Source organism: Epinephelus lanceolatus, chromosome 9 (genome assembly GCF_041903045.1).
Source record: "Epinephelus lanceolatus isolate andai-2023 chromosome 9, ASM4190304v1, whole genome shotgun sequence".
Taxonomy (NCBI): Eukaryota; Metazoa; Chordata; class Actinopteri; order Perciformes; family Serranidae; genus Epinephelus; species Epinephelus lanceolatus.
Window position 1 is genome coordinate 37,280,273 of NC_135742.1, and position 19,170 is coordinate 37,299,442.

General features: G+C 40.2%; 1 protein-coding gene across 2 annotated transcripts; it reads right to left on the minus strand.

Annotated features, from left to right (window-relative positions):
- Positions 1-130: 130 nt before the first annotated feature.
- Positions 131-13,861, minus strand: adora2aa (adenosine A2a receptor a). Of its 2 annotated transcripts, none has more exons than XM_033619207.2 (3): positions 13,555-13,861; positions 8,518-9,219; positions 131-4,654 (listed from the first exon to the last, which is right to left on the minus strand). In XM_033619207.2, exons 2-3 carry the CDS (start codon positions 8,853-8,855, stop codon positions 3,664-3,666), a joined length of 1,329 nt encoding a protein of 442 aa, XP_033475098.2. In that variant the 5' UTR covers positions 8,856-9,219; positions 13,555-13,861; the 3' UTR covers positions 131-3,663. The 2 variants fall into 2 exon arrangements, with proteins under 2 accessions (XP_033475098.2, XP_078027058.1); XM_078170932.1 differs by lacking the exon at positions 13,555-13,861 and adding an exon at positions 11,739-11,850.
- Positions 13,862-19,170: the final 5,309 nt, after the last annotated feature.

Sequence of the window (19,170 nt, forward strand, 5' to 3'; positions counted from 1 at the left end):
TATTACACATTTTGCTAAAATGCTACCTCATTTCTGGGTTTAAGGACTTATTCCTGCACTACTCTATACCTCTGGAGAGTTGAACCTACAATACTGTAATCCCGGCAGCAATTACATTGCCACAACATCATAATTAAAAAAGCAGTTTAGTAAAATGCGAACGTAATTTCTAGGAGATAGGATTGCACCTAAAGAGCCAGATATTTCTCTAAGGAGCTGGTGGACACCAAAACAGAGCAAAAAATAAAGTTAATTTTGGACTTGGAGGGTTTCTGGAGCAACTTCACCTACTTCCAAGGTGCACAGAGAAGGAAGACAAATTAAAGGCATTCAAAATCCAGCAGCACTTGTATTATTTAGAGCAATTTTATTGCAAACCAAAGCATTCCAGCTTGTGGCCATCATCAGAATCATGTTGACCAATAAAGTTGTTCTAAAAACAAGAAGTGTTGCTGGAGTTTCCCCACCTTGGATTATGTTCAGCGACAATCTGTCTTTCAGGTGAGGAAAATCTACATTCATGTACAGTGAAGGCTTTGCAAGGAGGTAGTTGGGCAGGGTGACAGGCATACAAAGAGCAGGACATTGACACCAGAATTTGGATTCTCATCCAGAGCTCCTGTCTTAGGTTTTGAAAATAAAAGCACTTTGGTTAAGGTAATCCTGATTTTGGTTACATTAGAACATAACTTGTAGGAGACAGTGCTGTTTGCTGTTTAATGCTCCATTATTTTCAACAGCTCTTTTTTAACTTTGTCTGTTTGCCGTTTGATAATGAGCAGGTACAGGTAGTGCCTGTAAATGTGAGCTGATGAGAGTTGTAAGACTGAACCAATATACAGTAGTAAAAGTACTACCAGCAACTGCTTAGCTTAGCTTAGTTTAGCATAAAGACTGAAAACAGGTGGAAATAGCTAGCCTGGTCTGAAGGTACTAACCAGTGGGCACATAAACCACCATAAAACAGTATCATTCAATGTTTTAAACCATGAGCTTCAGATGTGCTTGTAATTTTTTTGCCTTTAAACAGAAGCAACCATACTGTTTCCTTGTTTGGAAACTGTCTGTAGCTCCATATTTACTATACATATGTTTTCTCACTAAATGCCCCATAGAGCTTTAATAGCCTAAAGTTTTGGATCATACCCTCGACATGACCCAGCTGAGGAGACAAGATGCTGCCACACAGGACAGCAGTAGAGCATGAGCACCCAGGAGCTTTCTGTGGTGAATCTTTAAAAAAGCACTACAGACCCGTGGGGAAACATGGAAAAAGAAGTGGGCCCTGCACCCTGCAACATGAACTCACAGGGGACTTGTGATAAAAGCTGGGAAAATAAATAACTCCAAAGATAGTTTGACTACTTAACTAACCTTTTCCCAGAATGAGCAAACCAGATCTCTAACTCAGTTGCAGACCTCCAGATCCGATGTCAAACCCTAAATGGTGAGGAACCAAAGTGAAGCTTGGAGCTGCTCCTACAGTGAATGAATAATTAATGTGCCATTGTGGCCATTGCTGAGTTCAAACCCTGTAAGTATTACTTGTGATAATAGCACAGAAGGCAACAGCTGGGCTGGATTAGGGAGACATCCATCAGGAAAAATAAAAAACAAGAACTTCATCCATGAGTTTGACTTAAGTCTAAAATATAATCATTCATTATCCTTTTACAGTTATATCCCATCATTCATCAAACTAGCCCAGAAGCCAACATTTACATTAATATAACTTAAATAAGTCAAGTCACACAGAGCCAACAAAAATACAAAGTTACGTTTGAGCAATACATTACCAACTCCAGTGCCTATAGCTTTAAAACATGTCAAACATTATATTGCCTTTGACACAAACATGAACCAATCTGTCACTGGTGAAAGTCCTGTTTTTATATTTTAGTCCAATTAGAACTCATTCATTTAATGTTGTGACACATAAACCTATGCAGTGAAGCTGGATTACAAAGTGAGAGTAAGGAATAGGACAAATGTGAGAAAAAAAGTTCTGCAAATGAGCTTGAACTTTGTTAAGCAGATTGGTGTCGCTGTCCGCACCATGCAGCTCCTATGGATTGACTGAATCAAAATATGGTGCAAATGATGGTGCAAGACTGAATATGAAACAATCCTCCGCACATGATCCATGATAGTGGTATAAGGTGAATCCATCACAGTGCATTTATACCCACATCCCTGAAAATTTAAATATGTACCAATAATTTAATAATAAGTCTTACAATAAGTCTTCAGCCAATGGTCCATTCAGATCAGAAATGACAGGATGAAATTTACTCACACACTATGGTATTATTTCAGCCTGCAGTTCAACAAAGATGGACATCATGAAAAGTCAACAATGAATCACTCCTTATGTATTAAGAGAGTGAGGGTCCATACTGTCCCTTCTCTTTATATTGGCTAAGCTTCGGTGGGTCGCACAGTTTCACTGTTCAAAGTACATTTGTGCTGAACTCTTAACTATTCACAAAGAGAAAGCGAAAGCATTTAGTCTTGTTTGTTGAAATGAACGCAGAGCCATTTGTGATGTGTGAAGTGCCTGCACCTTAAAAATAAAAATGGCAGTCATTCAGTCATTTTCATGGTCATGTGGGTGTTATGAAGCAGCACAAACTCTTTGGGCCTCCAACAGTGCTTTTAGACTTTTAACCTGGTTTAAATTAAAGGCATAGATTTTTTGAAGTGGGGTTGTATGGGGTACTTATCCATGGACGGTATACTATAAACAGTAGATGTCAGTCTGCACACCCCCAGTTTGGAGAAGCAGACTGGAGTCGGACATGGAGGCTAAATAATCTACTACCGTGGAGGGGTCAGCAACAAGACAAATTTTAGCCACCTTAAAAAGTCCCACCTAAAAAAATCAAAACCACTGTAAATGTATGCTATATTGAGAGTATTTTCCCTGCTTTGTCAGACAGTTCTCTTCAAAGCCAGGCTTACCACTGCCCCAAGCAATCATTTGTTTGTGTTATTGTGTGACTTTGACATTTAAAATGGTATGTTCAGGTTCAGCAAAGTTACACAATAAAACAAACTAACTGACTGATTGAAGCAGCAGTAGACCAGAAGCTCCAGTGTTCAGTGAGCTAGAATTACTGTTTTTGTCAATGGAGTCTGGTGGCCTTGATGAGAGGGGAGGGAACTGAAGCCTTTAACGTTTTCCCCCGTTGGCTGTCTGACAGAAAGGTTAAGAAGTAAAAAATACTCTTAATATAGCATACTTTAACTGATATATAATTTTGTTGTAGGTGGGACTTTATTTTACGTGGCTGTTTTGCTGCTGACTCCATCCACAGCAGTACATTGTTTAGCTTCCGTGTCAGACCCCAGCCTGCTTCTCCAAACTGGGGGCGTACCGACTGACATCTACTGTTAGTAATACGCTGACTATAGATAAGTACCCCAGACAACCCCAGTTAAAAAAATCCAACCCATCTCTTTAAATAGTCACTGTATTCAAATCCTGAAAACAGTTTCTCATGGCAAAGAGATTAAAGTTATCTCAGTGAAATTCGTTGTCCATTATCTTTTTACAGTGCTCCCATTTCCATTGCGGATCAGGTGTTATTCCAATCGTTCGTGAGCTGCTGCCAAGTTAACATGTTACTGCAAGGCTCCTGATTATTAATGAATATGCATGGGTCAGCACACCTTTGCCAGCTCACTGAAGCAACTCTTTGTGTTCTGCTTGCAGAGGTTCTCTTTGTCCTTATCCTCCACCACTTCTGGTCCAGCGCAGTCATGCTGCTGCTCCGCATACTGTAGATGATGTCCTATATGAGACTGTCTGAGGGTTTGCAGTGGACAAGGGCCCATCTTAGGACAGTGGGCAATAATGACTGACAGAGGGGGGCGGGATACTGCCACCAGACTGCCCCCCACAGGAGAGATGTTAGTGGTGCAGCGGTAGGAGCTTTCACAGCTACTGCTGCTGGTGCTGTGTTCAGGGAAAAGGTCAATGCTGAGGCCATTTGCCTTGAGTCTGATAGAGTCAGAAAAACTGTTGTGAGTGGAGTTGCGCATGCTGCTACCACTCTCTAACAGCTCATGCCGGCCCAGGATGTGGCGCCGGATTATCCTACGGAAGGTTTGTCTGAACTCTCTGATGCGGTAGGCGTAGATGAAGGGATTGACCACCGAGTTGGCGTGGGAAAGAATTATGGCCACGTACATGATCCAGGCCGGAGGACGATCACACTGAGGACAGAAGAGGGTGAAGCAGTTGATAATGTGTAGAGGCAGCCAGCAGACTGCAAACAGCCCGACAATGATGGCCAGAGACTTAGCAGCCTGGACCTCTTTCTGCAACGTGGAGCGCGACTTCTCTCCATGAACTGCCTTCACCTCGATCAGCTTGAGCTGGCGGCGAGCGGCCATGAAGATACACAGGTAGATGGCCAGCATCATCAGCAGGGGAATCAGTACACAGGCAAAGAAGTTGAAGTAGACCATATACTCCATGACCACCACCTCCTCAAACAGGCACTTCATCAGGCCAGGCGAGCAGAGGGGGTCGCTGTTCATGGGCAGCTTATGCCAGCCCATCATGGGGGTCAGACCGATGATGATGGATAAAACCCAGCAGATGGCGATGATGCCTCGTGCCCGCTCGCCTGTCACCAAGCTGTTGTACCTGGAGGGGGAGATGATGCAAACATCAAGCACCAGATCTGTCAGTTTCCCAAAGACCAAACAGCCACACTTAAAATGTTCACAGTAATTAATAATCTTTTGGAAACAGTATAAGTTCCCCATGACTTATAATGATCAGCTAATTGCTCTGTGGAAGCACTTTTCATCCCGGAACTAAAACAGTAAAGATAAACAAAGTCATTCAGGACTCCTCAAAGGAAGAGTCTATTTTGAGTTCGCCTGCAGCGCAGTGTGGGAGAGCAGCTGAGATATTTGGCTTGTTTCTATTACATTCTTGAGATGTTAAAGTGCAAAGGTTAATGCTGCAAAAACAAAAGCGCTCCCCACATCAGGGATGCAAAAAACAACGAAGAAAAAACCTCATGTATCATTGGCAAGACAAGGGGGCTGTGTGAAAACTCTTTGAGTCTTAAATAACAGGAAGGCTGAGCTCTATGTGGCTCTAATGTTTAATCTTTCAGTGTGATGAGGTCACAACTCGATCTGCAGCATCACCATTAGTCAGAGTGTTGTAAAGGTGACAGGTTAAATGTCTGGAGACATATCATTCTTGGCTAATTTGAATAATAAATCTAAGCTGATGCTTAGCATAAACAGCCACAGTATTGTGTTTTTACTGTAAAACAATAAAGATAAGATTTCTCAGGCGGTTACAGGGGGACCACACAGTCTGTATAAGCAATTAGAGCACAATTCATTTGACTGCCCTGGGGGGACACAGCCTCGGGAGAGAGACCATTCCTGGAAAGATTTCTTCAGCCAAGACTTTCTGGTTCAAATGTCATGTCTTCACTGATAGTTAAAAATGAAGTATTATTGTGAGATCTCCACTGCCTGGGACTATGAAACAGATTAGACTGAGCTGAGAAAACATTGGTTGGACTGCTTTTAGCTTTGTAACAAGGGTTACATATGGCACATTTCAATAATCCATAATAATGATACATTGGAGTCATATGGTGCTTTTCGAATTCCTCAAAGTCACTTTACATAGACTAGGATACATATATATATATATATATATATATATATACAGTACAGGCCAAAAGTTTGGACACACCTTCTCATTCAATGTGTTTTCTTTATTTTCATGACTATTTACATTGTAGATTCTCACTGAAGGCATCAAAACTATGAATGAACACGTGGAGTTATGTACTTAACAAAAAAAGGTGAAATAACTGAAAACATGTTTTATATTCTAGTTTCTTCAAAATAGCCACCCTTTGCTCTGATTACTGCTTTGCACACTCTTGGCATTCTCTCCATGAGCTTCAAGAGGTAGTCACCTGAAATGGTTTCCACTTCACAGGTGTGCCTTATCAGGGTTAATTAGTGGAATTTCTTGCTTTATTAATGGGGTTGGGACCATCAGTTGTGTTGTGCAGAAGTCAGGTTAATACACAGCCGACAGCCGTATATTATGGCAAGAACCAATCAGCTAACTAAAGAAAAACGAGTGGCCATCATTACTTTAAGAAATGAAGGTCAGTCAGTCCGGAAAATTGCAAAAACTTTAAATGTGTCCCCAAGTGGAGTCGCAAAAACCATCAAGCGCTACAACGAAACTGGCACACATGAGGACCGACCCAGGAAAGGAAGACCAAGAGTCACCTCTGCTTCTGAGGATAAGTTCATCCGAGTCACCAGCCTCAGAAATTGCAAGTTAACAGCAGCTCAGATCAGAGACCAGATGAATGCCACACAGAGTTCTAGCAGCAGACCCATCTCTAGAACAACTGTTAAGAGGAGACTGCGCCAATCAGGCCTTCATGGTCAAATAGCTGCTAGGAAACCACTGCTAAGGAGAGGCAACAAGCAGAAGAGATTTGTTTGGGCCAAGAAACACAAGGAATGGACATTAGACCAGTGGAAATCTGTGCTTTGGTCTGATGAGTCCAAATTTGAGATCTTTGGTTCCAACCGCCGTGTCTTTGTGAGACGCAGAAAAGGTGAACGGATGGATTCCACATGCCTGGTTCCCACTGTGAAGCATGGAGGAGGAGGTGTGATGGTGTGGGGGTGTTTTGCTGGTGACACTGTTGGGGATTTATTCAAAATTGAAGGCACACTGAACCAGCATGGCTACCACAGCATCCTGCAGTGACATGCCATCCCATCCGGTTTGCGTTTAGTTGGACGATCATTTATTTTTCAACAGGACAATGACCCCAAACACACCTCCAGGCTGTGTAAGGGCTATTTGACCAAGAAGGAGAGTGATGGAGTGCTGCGGCAGATGACCTGGCCTCCACAGTCACCGGACCTGAACCCAATCGAGATGGTTTGGGGTGAGCTGGACCGCAGAGTGAAGGCAAAGGGGCCAACAAGTGCTAAACACCTCTGGGAACTCCTTCAAGACTGTTGGAAAACCATTTCAGGTGACTACCTCTTGAAGCTCATGGAGAGAATGCCAAGAGTGTGCAAAGCAGTAATCAGAGCAAAGGGTGGCTATTTTGAAGAAACTAGAATATAAAACATGTTTTCAGTTATTTCACCTTTTTTTGTTAAGTACATAACTCCACATGTGTTCATTCATAGTTTTGATGCCTTCAGTGAGAATCTACAATGTAAATAGTCATGAAAATAAAGAAAACGCATTGAATGAGAAGGTGTGTCCAAACTTTTGGCCTGTACTGTATATATGTGTGTGTGTGTGTGTGTGTGTGTGTGTGTGCATAAAGCAAGCAGTAAAATATGAAGTCAATTAATTAAAATGAATGCTTAGAATATGTCTTTTTCTGTTTAAGAATATTTAATTTTTTCTTTTTCTTATTGTATCATGCTTAAGAGCTATAAAGGGTGAAGCTAAAGGATTCATAAGTTGTAACTAGTCTTATTAAAAGTTAAAGGTCCAGACTGCAACCAGGTGAAACTTCTCCTGGTTCAAATTCCTTCAGTCCTCACCAAAATAAACTGACCAGGTGATTTTAACCAGTAATACACTAAATATAGCAGTTTCACTTTTCAAACCAGCGTTTCTCCCAAGCTTTTTAGCATATCCAAGACAGGCCACTAGTGCACCTGCTAATGTGTGCTCACATATTTCTTTGATAACTTAAGTAGGTTTTTACTAAGCGCCAAATTATCCATGGAGGTCTCTTCCTCTCCAAGAACAATTAGTCCTGGTGATTTAAAGTGGTAAAAACACTAAATAAATCATTTTCACTTTAAAAAATCAGTGTTTTTTGGACACTGCAAACTATGATGGCTGATGCAGGACGCAAATGGCCCTATGTAGAGTCAGTGCTTGGTTTGTCTATTGTGGGCTACTGTAGAAACATGTCAGTGCATCATGGCAATCTCCATGGACGAGGACCTGCTCCTTATATAAAAATAAACAATTAATTTCAAGATAACAAAAACATAGCTATCCTTTTTTTAGGGATCATACACTGAAGAAAACATACTTATTACATTATATTCCATTTCTGCCCATCCCCCTAAATCCTACACACCGAACCTTTGACGAATGTGTTTTTCTAAACTATTAATAAATGCTCTCCCTTTCTAACAGACCACAACTGCAGCTGTTAGCATCAATATGTCATTAATAAGTCATTAATAAAGAGTTTTTATTCCATCAAGTCTGCAATTGTACGTTATTAATAAATGAATTTAAGTCCAAGTGACTGAGGGAGTTTTCTCAACCTGGAAACTGAAAAGTAATTCTTATTAACAGTTTATAACAGATCTATAAAGTGTAAATAATTGATTTATTAACCATTAACTGAGTCACTAACTACAACTTATAAACCCTTTGTTAATGCTGTCTATTGTAAAGCTAACCTTTTCTCTGTGTCTCTGTATAAGAAGTACCCACTGCCCCTCTGGGTCACTGACCTGAGCGGTAACTTGATTGCTATGTAGCGGTCTATAGCGATGGCCAGCAGGCTGAAGATGGAGCTCTGTGTCAGAACCAGCACGAAGCAGGCAAGGAACAGGCACCCATAGAAGTTGGAGCAGAATCCAGTGCTGATGACGATGGCGAAGGGAATGGCCAGGACACCCACAGCGATGTCAGCAATTGCAAGTGACACCACAAAGAAGTTGGTGATGCTCTGCAGGTTTGTGTTGAGGCACACGGCCCAGCAGACCAGTACATTGCCCAGCACGGAGAACAAAGCAATCAGCAGTTCCAGGACGATGTAGAAGGAGGAGGCAATGGGGTCTTCTGGCATGGTGAAACAAACGGCGAGGTCACTGATGAGGAAGGAGGAAACCTTGCCTCAACAACCATAGCTGCAGCCTGGCAGCCGCTGTGCTCAGCCTCTTCACCTCCAACACATCCACTGGATTCCCCGAGCAGCTGTGGCAACTCCCTAACACCTGCTTAGCCCAAACAGCTGAAAAAAATGTTTATTCAACTTCAGATAGAGCCGTCATCTCTCTTCATGCCACACACAGTCGCCTCCATCCTCTCCTGGTAAAAAGCTCCTCTGCTGTCCTCTCCCCTCAGGTCCGTCCCCTCAGCGCCCTTTTCCCATGAACTTCTCGTGCGGCTTAGATGATGCCAACAGCACACATCAGTGGAACATTACGTTTCTAAAGAGGTGCAGAAGTGAAAATGAGGAAATGCTCTTACAATAAAGGAAGTGAAATTCAACAGACACACTTGCATCAGATATGTTTTAGAGCGAGCCATCAGTGTTGAGTGTCAAAGATGTTGTGGTGTTCCTAAAAAGTCAGTACTTCCTCACATAAAACTGTAAGAAACCTCGTGTATATCATGTATTTTTTTCTAAATTTCAGTCTTTTTCTTCCTTTTTTTTATCAAATAAATTCTTAATTTTTAGGCATGAATGTCTCCTAGAATTCACAGTACAACCTCTGGAGGAAATATTTGGGCATTTAAATTCAAAGATATCCCAAAAAGCATCAGCTGACTCAAAAAACTGAAATTGTTAATAAACTTGTGTAGGCCTGCAAAGGGGTCATGTCAGTGTTTGGTTTTGCGGGACATTAGGTTGCTGATGTCGTCTGTAAACAGCCCCTCTTGACCCTGCAGAAGAGCAGTGGTAGAGCAACTCCGTCAGAGTCAAATGCACACGTAGCAGGGCTTCCAGTGTTTTGCTGCAGACAGTAAAGATCATGTGCAAGAGACATGGAGGATACTTCTTGGAGCATCAGGCTGAGACTGTAGTGAAAAAACTGGGTGACACTTTAATTATTTATTACAACCTGGACCTGTATTATTAAACTGCTAAAAGTTTAAATCTTAATTTATGTGAAAGATAAAACTAAAATTCTGTCATTTTTACTTCTACTCGTGGTCCTGAAAACCTATTTTCTCAGTCACCCTCTTCCTGTGAGTGGCAGTGTCTTACATGAGCCCACAGTTTCCTGTTAGCGTTGTTTTGGTTCCCTCACGACAGATTTCTGTATTTGTGTTTTTTTATCTGAGCTGTTCACTTGTTTGAAGTGGGCATAGCTTAGTTGGAGAAAGGTGATGTGACGTATCTTTTCACTAATAAGGATTTAACAACACATGTTCCTCTGCCTCCTCCTACTGCCCCCACTGACATTTGCTCGAATCCCCCGAGGCTGAAGGAAAACAACCAATCAGAGCTGAGGAGTCTGGAACACAGCTGTCTTATTTATTGATGAATATTTATAGCCTGGTAAGACCATCCTGATGACATGGGCTAAACAGTCTGTTTAGTTCTCTGTATCAGTCTTGACTGGAGGTGCCGCCCCAAACACTATCAGTGGGCGATAGCTCTCGCCTTGACAAACTCCTCAGTCAATCAGCGTAATAAAACAGTAACATCTTTATCACCAATGGAGCAAGTTGATAAATCAAGCTTTTGTCAAATCCAGTTGAATAATGGCTAAAAAGTGCAAGTAAGAGTTAGCGCTTGTTGCTTTGGGAGCCACCATTCAGACTGATACAGAGAATGAAACAGGATGTTGAGCTCACGTCATCAGGATGGTCTTACAAGGCTAGAGTATTTAACATATTAGCGAAATACTTTAAATGTGAAACAAAGTGTTCTGAGGCTTTAAAGCTGCTATTATCAATATTTTTTATATTAACAATAAATCAGATGACTACGTGTAATGTGAGAGGCCTCCCTCAAATATACTTGACTGATGTTTCTACCGCAGCATTGTGTCGTCTCTCAGCTCATTGTTTTGGTTCTACGGCCCTTAACTTTGGTGTTTTGATTCAGTCTCACAGCTTCTTGTCAGCGAGTCCCCTTAACTCCCATGCTACTGTTCACCTTTAAGGCATTTTTAATCGTAATTCTTGGAAGTTTGATAAATGTGGCCCATGATCTATTGTCAGTTAGTGAATCACAAGATTGTGTGATATCTGTGAGTCATCGGCCATAAAAGGCTTAGCAAACAGAAATCTGCTGTTTTAGTGGTGCTGTATTCCCTCCGAGGGGATGTTTCTTAAGGTTACGTCGGGTTTTTGGCGATAACAGCTGTGCTGGAACATAGAGGTCTTTGCTCTGTGAGCCAGGGTTTTCCCTTTGGGTTGGATAAGAGCTTTTTATTAATACCAAAGACATGTTATTTCAAGGTTGATAGTTATCAGTAGCTTCATTCTAGTTGACTTACAAATAAAGTTTTTGTTGGTCTCTTTCCTCTGAGCCCTGGGCATTCATTTGTCTTGATGTCAGAGAAACATGGTGTTATATTCCAGTCCATTATAATGTTTTATGCAGCAGCTTTTCGTCCAAAACAAAAATCCCAGAGGACAGCAAAGGAAATAATGAATCTCTGAAAACTACCGCAGTGACTCTCCCAAGCTAGCAATGCATCCTACAATAACAAGACGTCCTGAGATGGAATTATGAAACACATCAGAAGAGAAACTCCAGGGATTTATAATAAAACAAAGGACACTGAGGTGTTTCTTAAGGACAGGCTTTAGTTTACATTTACATCTTTAGGGCAGCAATTCTGCTCAGAAATTTAAATAGTAAAGTATCTTTGTAGTCAGACATGAATAAAATGTTTTGTCCAATTGTTGAGTGAATTTAGTATTAAATACAATTTTCTTGATGTGAATTTGCCCTAAACTCTGCAACAGCATCACCAAGAAAACAAATCACCTCATCATACTCCTCTCGCCCTGCAGAGGAAGCACAGGAGGAACAAACATCAGACCTCTCAGCTTCCTGGTAGCAGGTGCTATTTCTTAACGGTGCTGATGGGCGCTCTGAGTGTGACATGGCTGCTGGCAGAAAGAACAGACTGAATATCCTCTAGCAACAATTCTCTGCCTTGCTGCAGCGTCCATGAGTGACCACACAACCAGAGAGCAACTGTCACCTTCTCTACATTTAATACATTTTTTGCCTTGACCTGGGCGTACTTTAGATGTTGTTGATTCAAACCTGCCTAAATCTGACATGAACATTTTGAAGATTTTAAGACATGCCTGTAACTAACTGGGCAAAGTGGGCAACTGCCCCAGGCTCCAGGCGGCAGAGTCCTGCATGGGTCTGATTTTCAAGACCTGCTCCTGAACTTGAACTACGACGTGCAATACCACATCTGCCCCACTACCAGAACATATGTAATGGTAGAGGAAGAACCTGAGAGCCATACTATAAATTAAAGTCACATATTAGTTGCTTGAGTAAAAGTCTTAAAGTATCTGATATTTACCTATTTATTTACTAAAGTATCAAAAGTAATTTTATGACATTAAATGTACTTAAGTATTGAAAGTAAATGATGTTAACAAAAAGCTAGTTGTTAGAATTCTGACACACATGAGGTTTATTTCCTCTTAACATGTCTTTAAAAATTGAGCGTACATTTCACTTGAGGAAAAAAATGAGGTCCTCACATCTTAAAGGATTTAAAGAACAAAATCCAGTTTTTCCCTCCCTCCCATTCCTTCATTCATCCCTCTGTCCATTCCTCCTTCCTTCCCTCTTTTTTAATAAGTAACAAAGATGTTTAGGGGAAATGTATTGGACTAAAAGTACATTTTATTTAGGAAATGTAGTGGAGTAAAAGTGAAAGTTAACAGAAATATAGAAACTCAGGTCAAGTACAGATACTCCTAAAAGATACTTAAGTACCGTAACAAAGTATAATTTATTTTGTTACATCACACCACTGCACATATGACCATTAAGTTCTGCGACCCGACCTGAAACCACGAATCCAATAATTACCATGTTTTGTTCAAACTGGTTAGGCAGCACGTCTAACGTGATTGTGTTGGGACATTTCATACATGTGAAAATAAGATATTATATTTTAAAATGAAAGTAAATCAGGAAATGCAATTTAAATATTTTTTTTTTTGCTTATTGTCATAATATTGAGCAGCACATCTCTAATAATAGGGTGCCTGTTACTCTCTGACCCGATGCAGGACTCTGCCAGGGTGCCCAGAGGCCCCGGGTTAATTTTGTGACAGTTGATTTTTGCTATTTTTATGTGAAATTTTTGGACAAACTGCATTACTCTAGTATAATATAATCATTGCTGCATTATTGTTCCATTATTACTTGATCTTGAGTCCTTGGTTTATGGAAGGGCTCTATCTCAATATCCAGTTTTTTGAATTCTATTATGTCCATTAGGCCCTATATGTAGTGTCCAGGAGGGGTCCATTGCAACATTTTGGCCCAAGGCCCCTAAACAACTTGATCTGGCCATGTTAGAGGATGTTCAACACTAGTCAAGTCCTGCTTGGTTTTGTTCTCACAGGTAAAATGTAGGACGGCTTTATATAAGATTCCCTACTCTTTACACATTTACCACATCCTCTCTGATGCTTCACACACAGCTCCTATTGCACCATTTAACATAAGATCGCATGTAAAAAAATTTTAAAACACATTAAAAGAGGCTGTGGATTTTTTTTAAAAAAACAAAACAAACTTTTTGTTAATTAAAATAACTCACCTTTTCTCTTCTTGATGTCCACAAGGCAGAAAGCAGATCCCAACGATGATAACACTTTATGATCTGAGGTGATAAAAACACGCTCGACTTAATTGTAGCCTGCAAATGATCGTTTTCACTTCCCGCTGAGAGACAAGTGTGACACTTCTGCAAGGAGAAACCCGCCTGAGTTCACTTCACCATTGTGTGTAAGTCCGGGGAATAAAAACACACTGATAGTCTGATCAGTGTCTCCTGATCGCATTATAGGAAAAGTAACTGCCCTACTTCGGTAAATGACTTCAGACAGATGAGACCAGCTCTTTTCCTCACCACCATCTCTCTCTCTCTCTCTCTCTCTCTCTCTCTCCCTCCCCCCTCTCTCTCTTCCTCTCTCTCTCTCTCTCTCTCTCTCTCTCTCTCTCTCACACACACACACACACACACACACACTCCTCCCCAGTAAAACATATTCATCCTGATTGTGTCTGTGTCTCATCTCCGTGGGCGGATCAGTTAAACGCCTGTTGTGTACACAGATGAGTGTGTTGGTGACACACAGTAAACTTCATGTATCCGTGTTGAAACCTGAGACACGAGGCAGATAATCATGTTTATTTAGATATATCTTACATTGGCGGGCAAATATACAATTATAACTCAGAGTCAAAGCCATGTCAAACACTAATTAGGCTACCGTTTAATTGAAATGCACCTTTGATAATTAGGGGAGACAGGGGTGTATTGGCACACTTTTAACTCTGCTGTATTTCTTTGGACTGATTTGGAATATTCCAAGCAGCAGCCAATGAAAGGTTAACGTCTCAGTCATAAATGATATGTTTTAATGTACTGAAATGCTTTATAAAATTAGGTGATTTGTGATTAAAGTAATGTTGTGCATTTGTGCCACCCTGCCCTATCAGGGGTATGTTACAAATAAATGAAGCTACCAAGAGAAACAATTTGAATTTGTTTGAATATAATTCAAACAAGAACCGGAAAACACAAACATTTAATTGAATATCTGCCTTTTTTTAAAACCAAATTTTAAGCAATTAATCAACATGAATGTCTACTTACTTTTGCCATTAACTATTCAAATTAATAATAAAAATAAACAGTATAATCATTGATAATCATTGATTTTAATCTGGCATATGTGCCAACCAACCAAAAAATTAGTGTGCCAACCAATCCTGCTCACATTTGACCAAAATTTGTGATGAAATTACAGTTCAATTTATAGTAAAAGAATATTTATCAATATGTGCACATGAGAATGAAAAAGAATTTGGCGATTAGGGGTCTAGACACTGATTGTGGTGGTAGACGTGGTGAAGATGCAATGAGAGGATGATGGAGAAGTGCTGATGAACTGGATTAGTAGAGTAAGGACCCTTTGTTGAGCTTGTCCTGGACTCTAGATACGATGGCTAGAGGTGAACGGGGTGGAGGAGGGTGCAACGTTTCTGACTAAAATGACGGCTGACAGCAGCAGAGGAGAGAGAAGATTTAAAATTTTGCAGTAGCATCCTGATTGGATGATAGAGATCGTGTTTGACTGTAAAGTTTGATTGGATAACTGGAAAAGTGAACACCCATAGTCAGCTGATTAGAGGAAGCAGTGGGAGTGGGATGGAGAGAATTGTGAATGGATGAGCACAAAAGTCTTCCTGATTGAACTTATGCTGAGCTTCATTTGCACGCAAAAGTTTGGGCAATCCTGGTCAAAATTCCATTAACCGTTAATAGCAAGTAAAAGATGATGATGTTTAGATCGGGGGACTGTGAGGGCCCTGGCAAAACCTTCAGCTTGCTCCTCTTGAGGTAGTCTATTGTGGATTTTGAGGTGTGTGTGTAGGATCATTGTCCTTTTGTAGAAGCCATCCTCTCTTCATCTTCAGCTTTTTTAGGGACATTGTGATGTCGATCCACCCCCATGTTTAACAGCTGGGCTTTTCATGAAATTCTGCACCCTTTTTCTCCAAACATACTTTTGCTCATTTTGCCCAAAAAGTTCTATTTTAACTTCATCAATCCACAGGACTTGTTTCTAAAAAGCATCAGGCTTGTTTAGATGTTCCTTTGCAAACTTGTGACTCTTCCATGAAGGTCATATTTGCACAGGTGTTGCTGCACAATAGAACAGTGCACCACCACTCCAGTCTGATAAATCTTCCTGCAGGTCTTTTGCAGTCAAACAGGGGCTTTGATTAGCCTTTCTATCAATCCTACGAGCAGCTCTCTTGAAAAGTTTTCTTGGTCTTCCAGACCTCAACTTGACCTCCACAGTTCCTGTTAACTGCCATTTCTTAATTACATTACAATCTGAGGATACAGCTACCTATAAACACTTTGCTATCTTCTTATAGTCTTCTCCTGCTTTGTGGGCATCAGTTATTTTAGTTCTCAGAGTGCTAGGCAGCTGTTTAGAGGAGCCCATGGCTGCTGATTGTTGGGACAAGGTTTCAGGAGTCAGAATATTTATAAAGCTTTGAAATTTTCATCACCTGGTCTTTCCTAACGATGACTGTGAACAAATACATAGCCCTAACAAGATAATTCTGGTCTGAGACCCTGTTAAAAGTTGTCTGAGAGCTCTTGGGGTGCCCAAACATTTGATTGGTGCTCTTTTTCTTTTTTTCATTCACAAATTGTAAAAAAAAAATAAAAAAAAATTATACACACACACACACACACACACACACATTATATATATATATATATATATATATATATATATATACACAATAATGATGATAATAACAGTAATATCCTAATCATGATTAAAATGTTTAAAAGCATGTTTCATCTTCTACTTACTTAACTATTCACAGTAAAAGACATTTTCACCAAGGGGGCCCACACTTTTGCATGCCACTGGATGTTAGCTAGCTACAATTACTCATTACATACTTTGAAATTTTTTATCAAAATGTAGATGATTCCTAACCAGAGGTAACACTTTTCCAATATCTTTATCTAACAGTTTTATAATACATTCATTTCACAGAGCACCTTTTTATCTTTCAGTTCTAAAAAAACAAAATGTCACCCTCACCAAAATGGTAATTTATTTTCAGATAATAAAACATAGTAAATAAACACTGATGAAGAAAGCAAATATTCTTATGTGACATTTTTGTTTCTGTGACCTTCAAAGGAGCAGAAAATAGCTGTGAGCCAATCAACCCCCATCTCCCCTACTGTGAGCCAACTGAAAATGTAAATTGTTGGCTATTTCTGAGTTCAAACCACATGCTATGACAATGATGACAACAAACACAGCTGTTTCATTGGTCTTTTATAACTATTCATTTATTTTATAGCCAGAAAAAAATAAAGCAACATAAAACCAGACAGCATTTTTCTTTACAACTGATTATCATCGTAGTGTGCACTTAATACTGTAGCTTAGTCCCTTTACACACACACAGACACACAGACACACAGAATTACTCATTCATCTTTAACTTTACAGAGGGACCATTTCAGCACTGCGTGTAGTGTGATCAGGAAAAAAATATTCCACACCAAAAACAAAATGTGGCATGGATTGTAAAAACAAAAAGGCAACATGGAAACAAAAAGACAAACTAAAGCAGGTTCAGTGGAATTCTCAGAGCATTTTCAAGTAAACAAAGAAAATAGTGTGATGACGTGGACCCAATAAAGACATAATGCACAGTTCACATTTGCTTTGCTCATTGTGGTAAAGCTACACACTCAAAGGGCATCATCTCAGGTCCCAACAGTTTAACATGTCCCTCGTAGCATCATGTGAAGGTGGAATGTGCTTCCTAGCCTTTGCCAGCCGTCTTCTCTCTCCTCATGTTCATCAATCACTCTACATCAGCACACGCTGGACCTCGTAAAGTCCCAGGATCACTAAAGCGTGATCAAAAACACATTCCACTTCCAGGATGGAGAAGCTTTGAATCTTTCTGTAGCTCTCAGACGTTCCTGTCGGGAGCAATAAAACACGGGACCGGTGGTGGAACACAACAGAACACAATAAAAGTGTTGGCTGATAATCCTCAGCATCATGGCATCACAAACCTCACAACAGAGAGCCAGTGCTTTCAAATGTCATTAAATACCTCACTCTCACACGCACACACAAATAAAACTGTCATTGTAGCAGGCTTTTGTGCTGACTTTAAATTGCTGAGTGTTTAATGCAGCTGTACACATAGTGGTGATGTGGCTTGGCAAACGGCACGGCAGGATGTGCTTCTAAATCGAGACAAAAATGTTTCTGATGTTGCTATTGATACCAGCTGGCAGCTTCGTCTGGTCCAAATCATAACAGTGTGTAGTCACCTTCACCAGACATGGTTTATGGCCATCACTCACTATTAGTGTTCCTCAGGAGGCACAAACAAGAAGGACCTTGTTTTAGAAATTATTTCCACACTGCAACACACGTCTAGTGAGCAAAGATAACTGCAGTTTGAAATGTCACAGTTTCACTTGCAAAAGCCTCGGCTGAACTGTTAAGGCAGCAAATTAGTGCGAAATACAAAAAAGCTTATCTCAGTGCAGCTACTTACTGTATGTGTAATAAATTCATATACACTTCAGACACACCAATGAAGCAATGACCTCACTAAAATGATTGGAAACCATGCAAATAAATACAGTGAACTTGATATGTTGAGGCACGATAAACACACAGTCAGACAGCATTGCACAGTAACACTTTAAGCTCTATATATAAACATTTAATAGCTTATTTATAATTAACTACAATGTAGTTGTAAGCAGATTTACCAGTAAGTGTTTATTAATCTATTTGTCCACAATTGAAACTCCACCTGTTGTTACCCATAAGTGGAAATACAGTTGTATTCATATAAAATAAGTCTTGTCAGGAGAAGTCATTATTGCTTGCAAATACTGCACATTAATAAACTTTAAAATTTTTGCTTACAACTACATTACAGTGTGTTATAAACCATTAATTAAATGTTTGTATACTGCTTGTAAATACTAAATATGAGGACTATTTAAAATGTTACACACAACATTAATGTTGCTGACTGAAATCCAACAAATTAAATGACATTATGTGCTACAAAGTAGCTCTATAGTAACAGTTAGTCATACTAGGAATTTGAAAAAACTACCTGTCTAACACAGCATCAGTATTTACACACACAATAGTCAATGGCACTATGAATTGTCCGATCACGTGTGAATATTTTGTGTGAATAAACAAAAAGGTTACACAATATTTGCTGATATTAAAGAAAGAGTTTGATATTTGGGGAAATACACTAGTTTGACTTCCTGCTGATTCTCAGAAGATAAGAAGAAAACAATACCCCTCTCATCTACGTACGCTGAATCTGAAGCTAGAACCAGCAGCTGATCTTAGCTTAGCATTAAGACTGGATACAGGTGAAACAGCAAGCCTGGCTCTGTCCAAAGGTAATCTGCCCAGCAGCACCTCTGAAGCTCACTACTTAACATGTTGTATCTCGTTTGTTTAATTTGTACTGTAAAGCTGGCCGTTTGCCGATCATCTCAGCCAGTGTTCTCCTCCCCTTCCACTATAAGTGAATAGATTTTGCGAGGGCACCATCGCTGCATTGTGGCCTCAATGCCACCCTACACAAATGCGATTGGTTC

Excerpts from the sequence above, each read along its gene's own strand:
- adora2aa (XM_033619207.2), bottom strand. The coding sequence starts at position 8,855 with ATGCCAGAAGACCCCATTGCCTCCTCCTTCTACATCGTCCTGGAACTG. Across the intron at positions 4,655-8,517 it reads GCAATCAAGTTACCGCTCAG|GTACAACAGCTTGGTGACAG; the intron begins GTCAGTGACCCA and ends CTCCCCCTCCAG.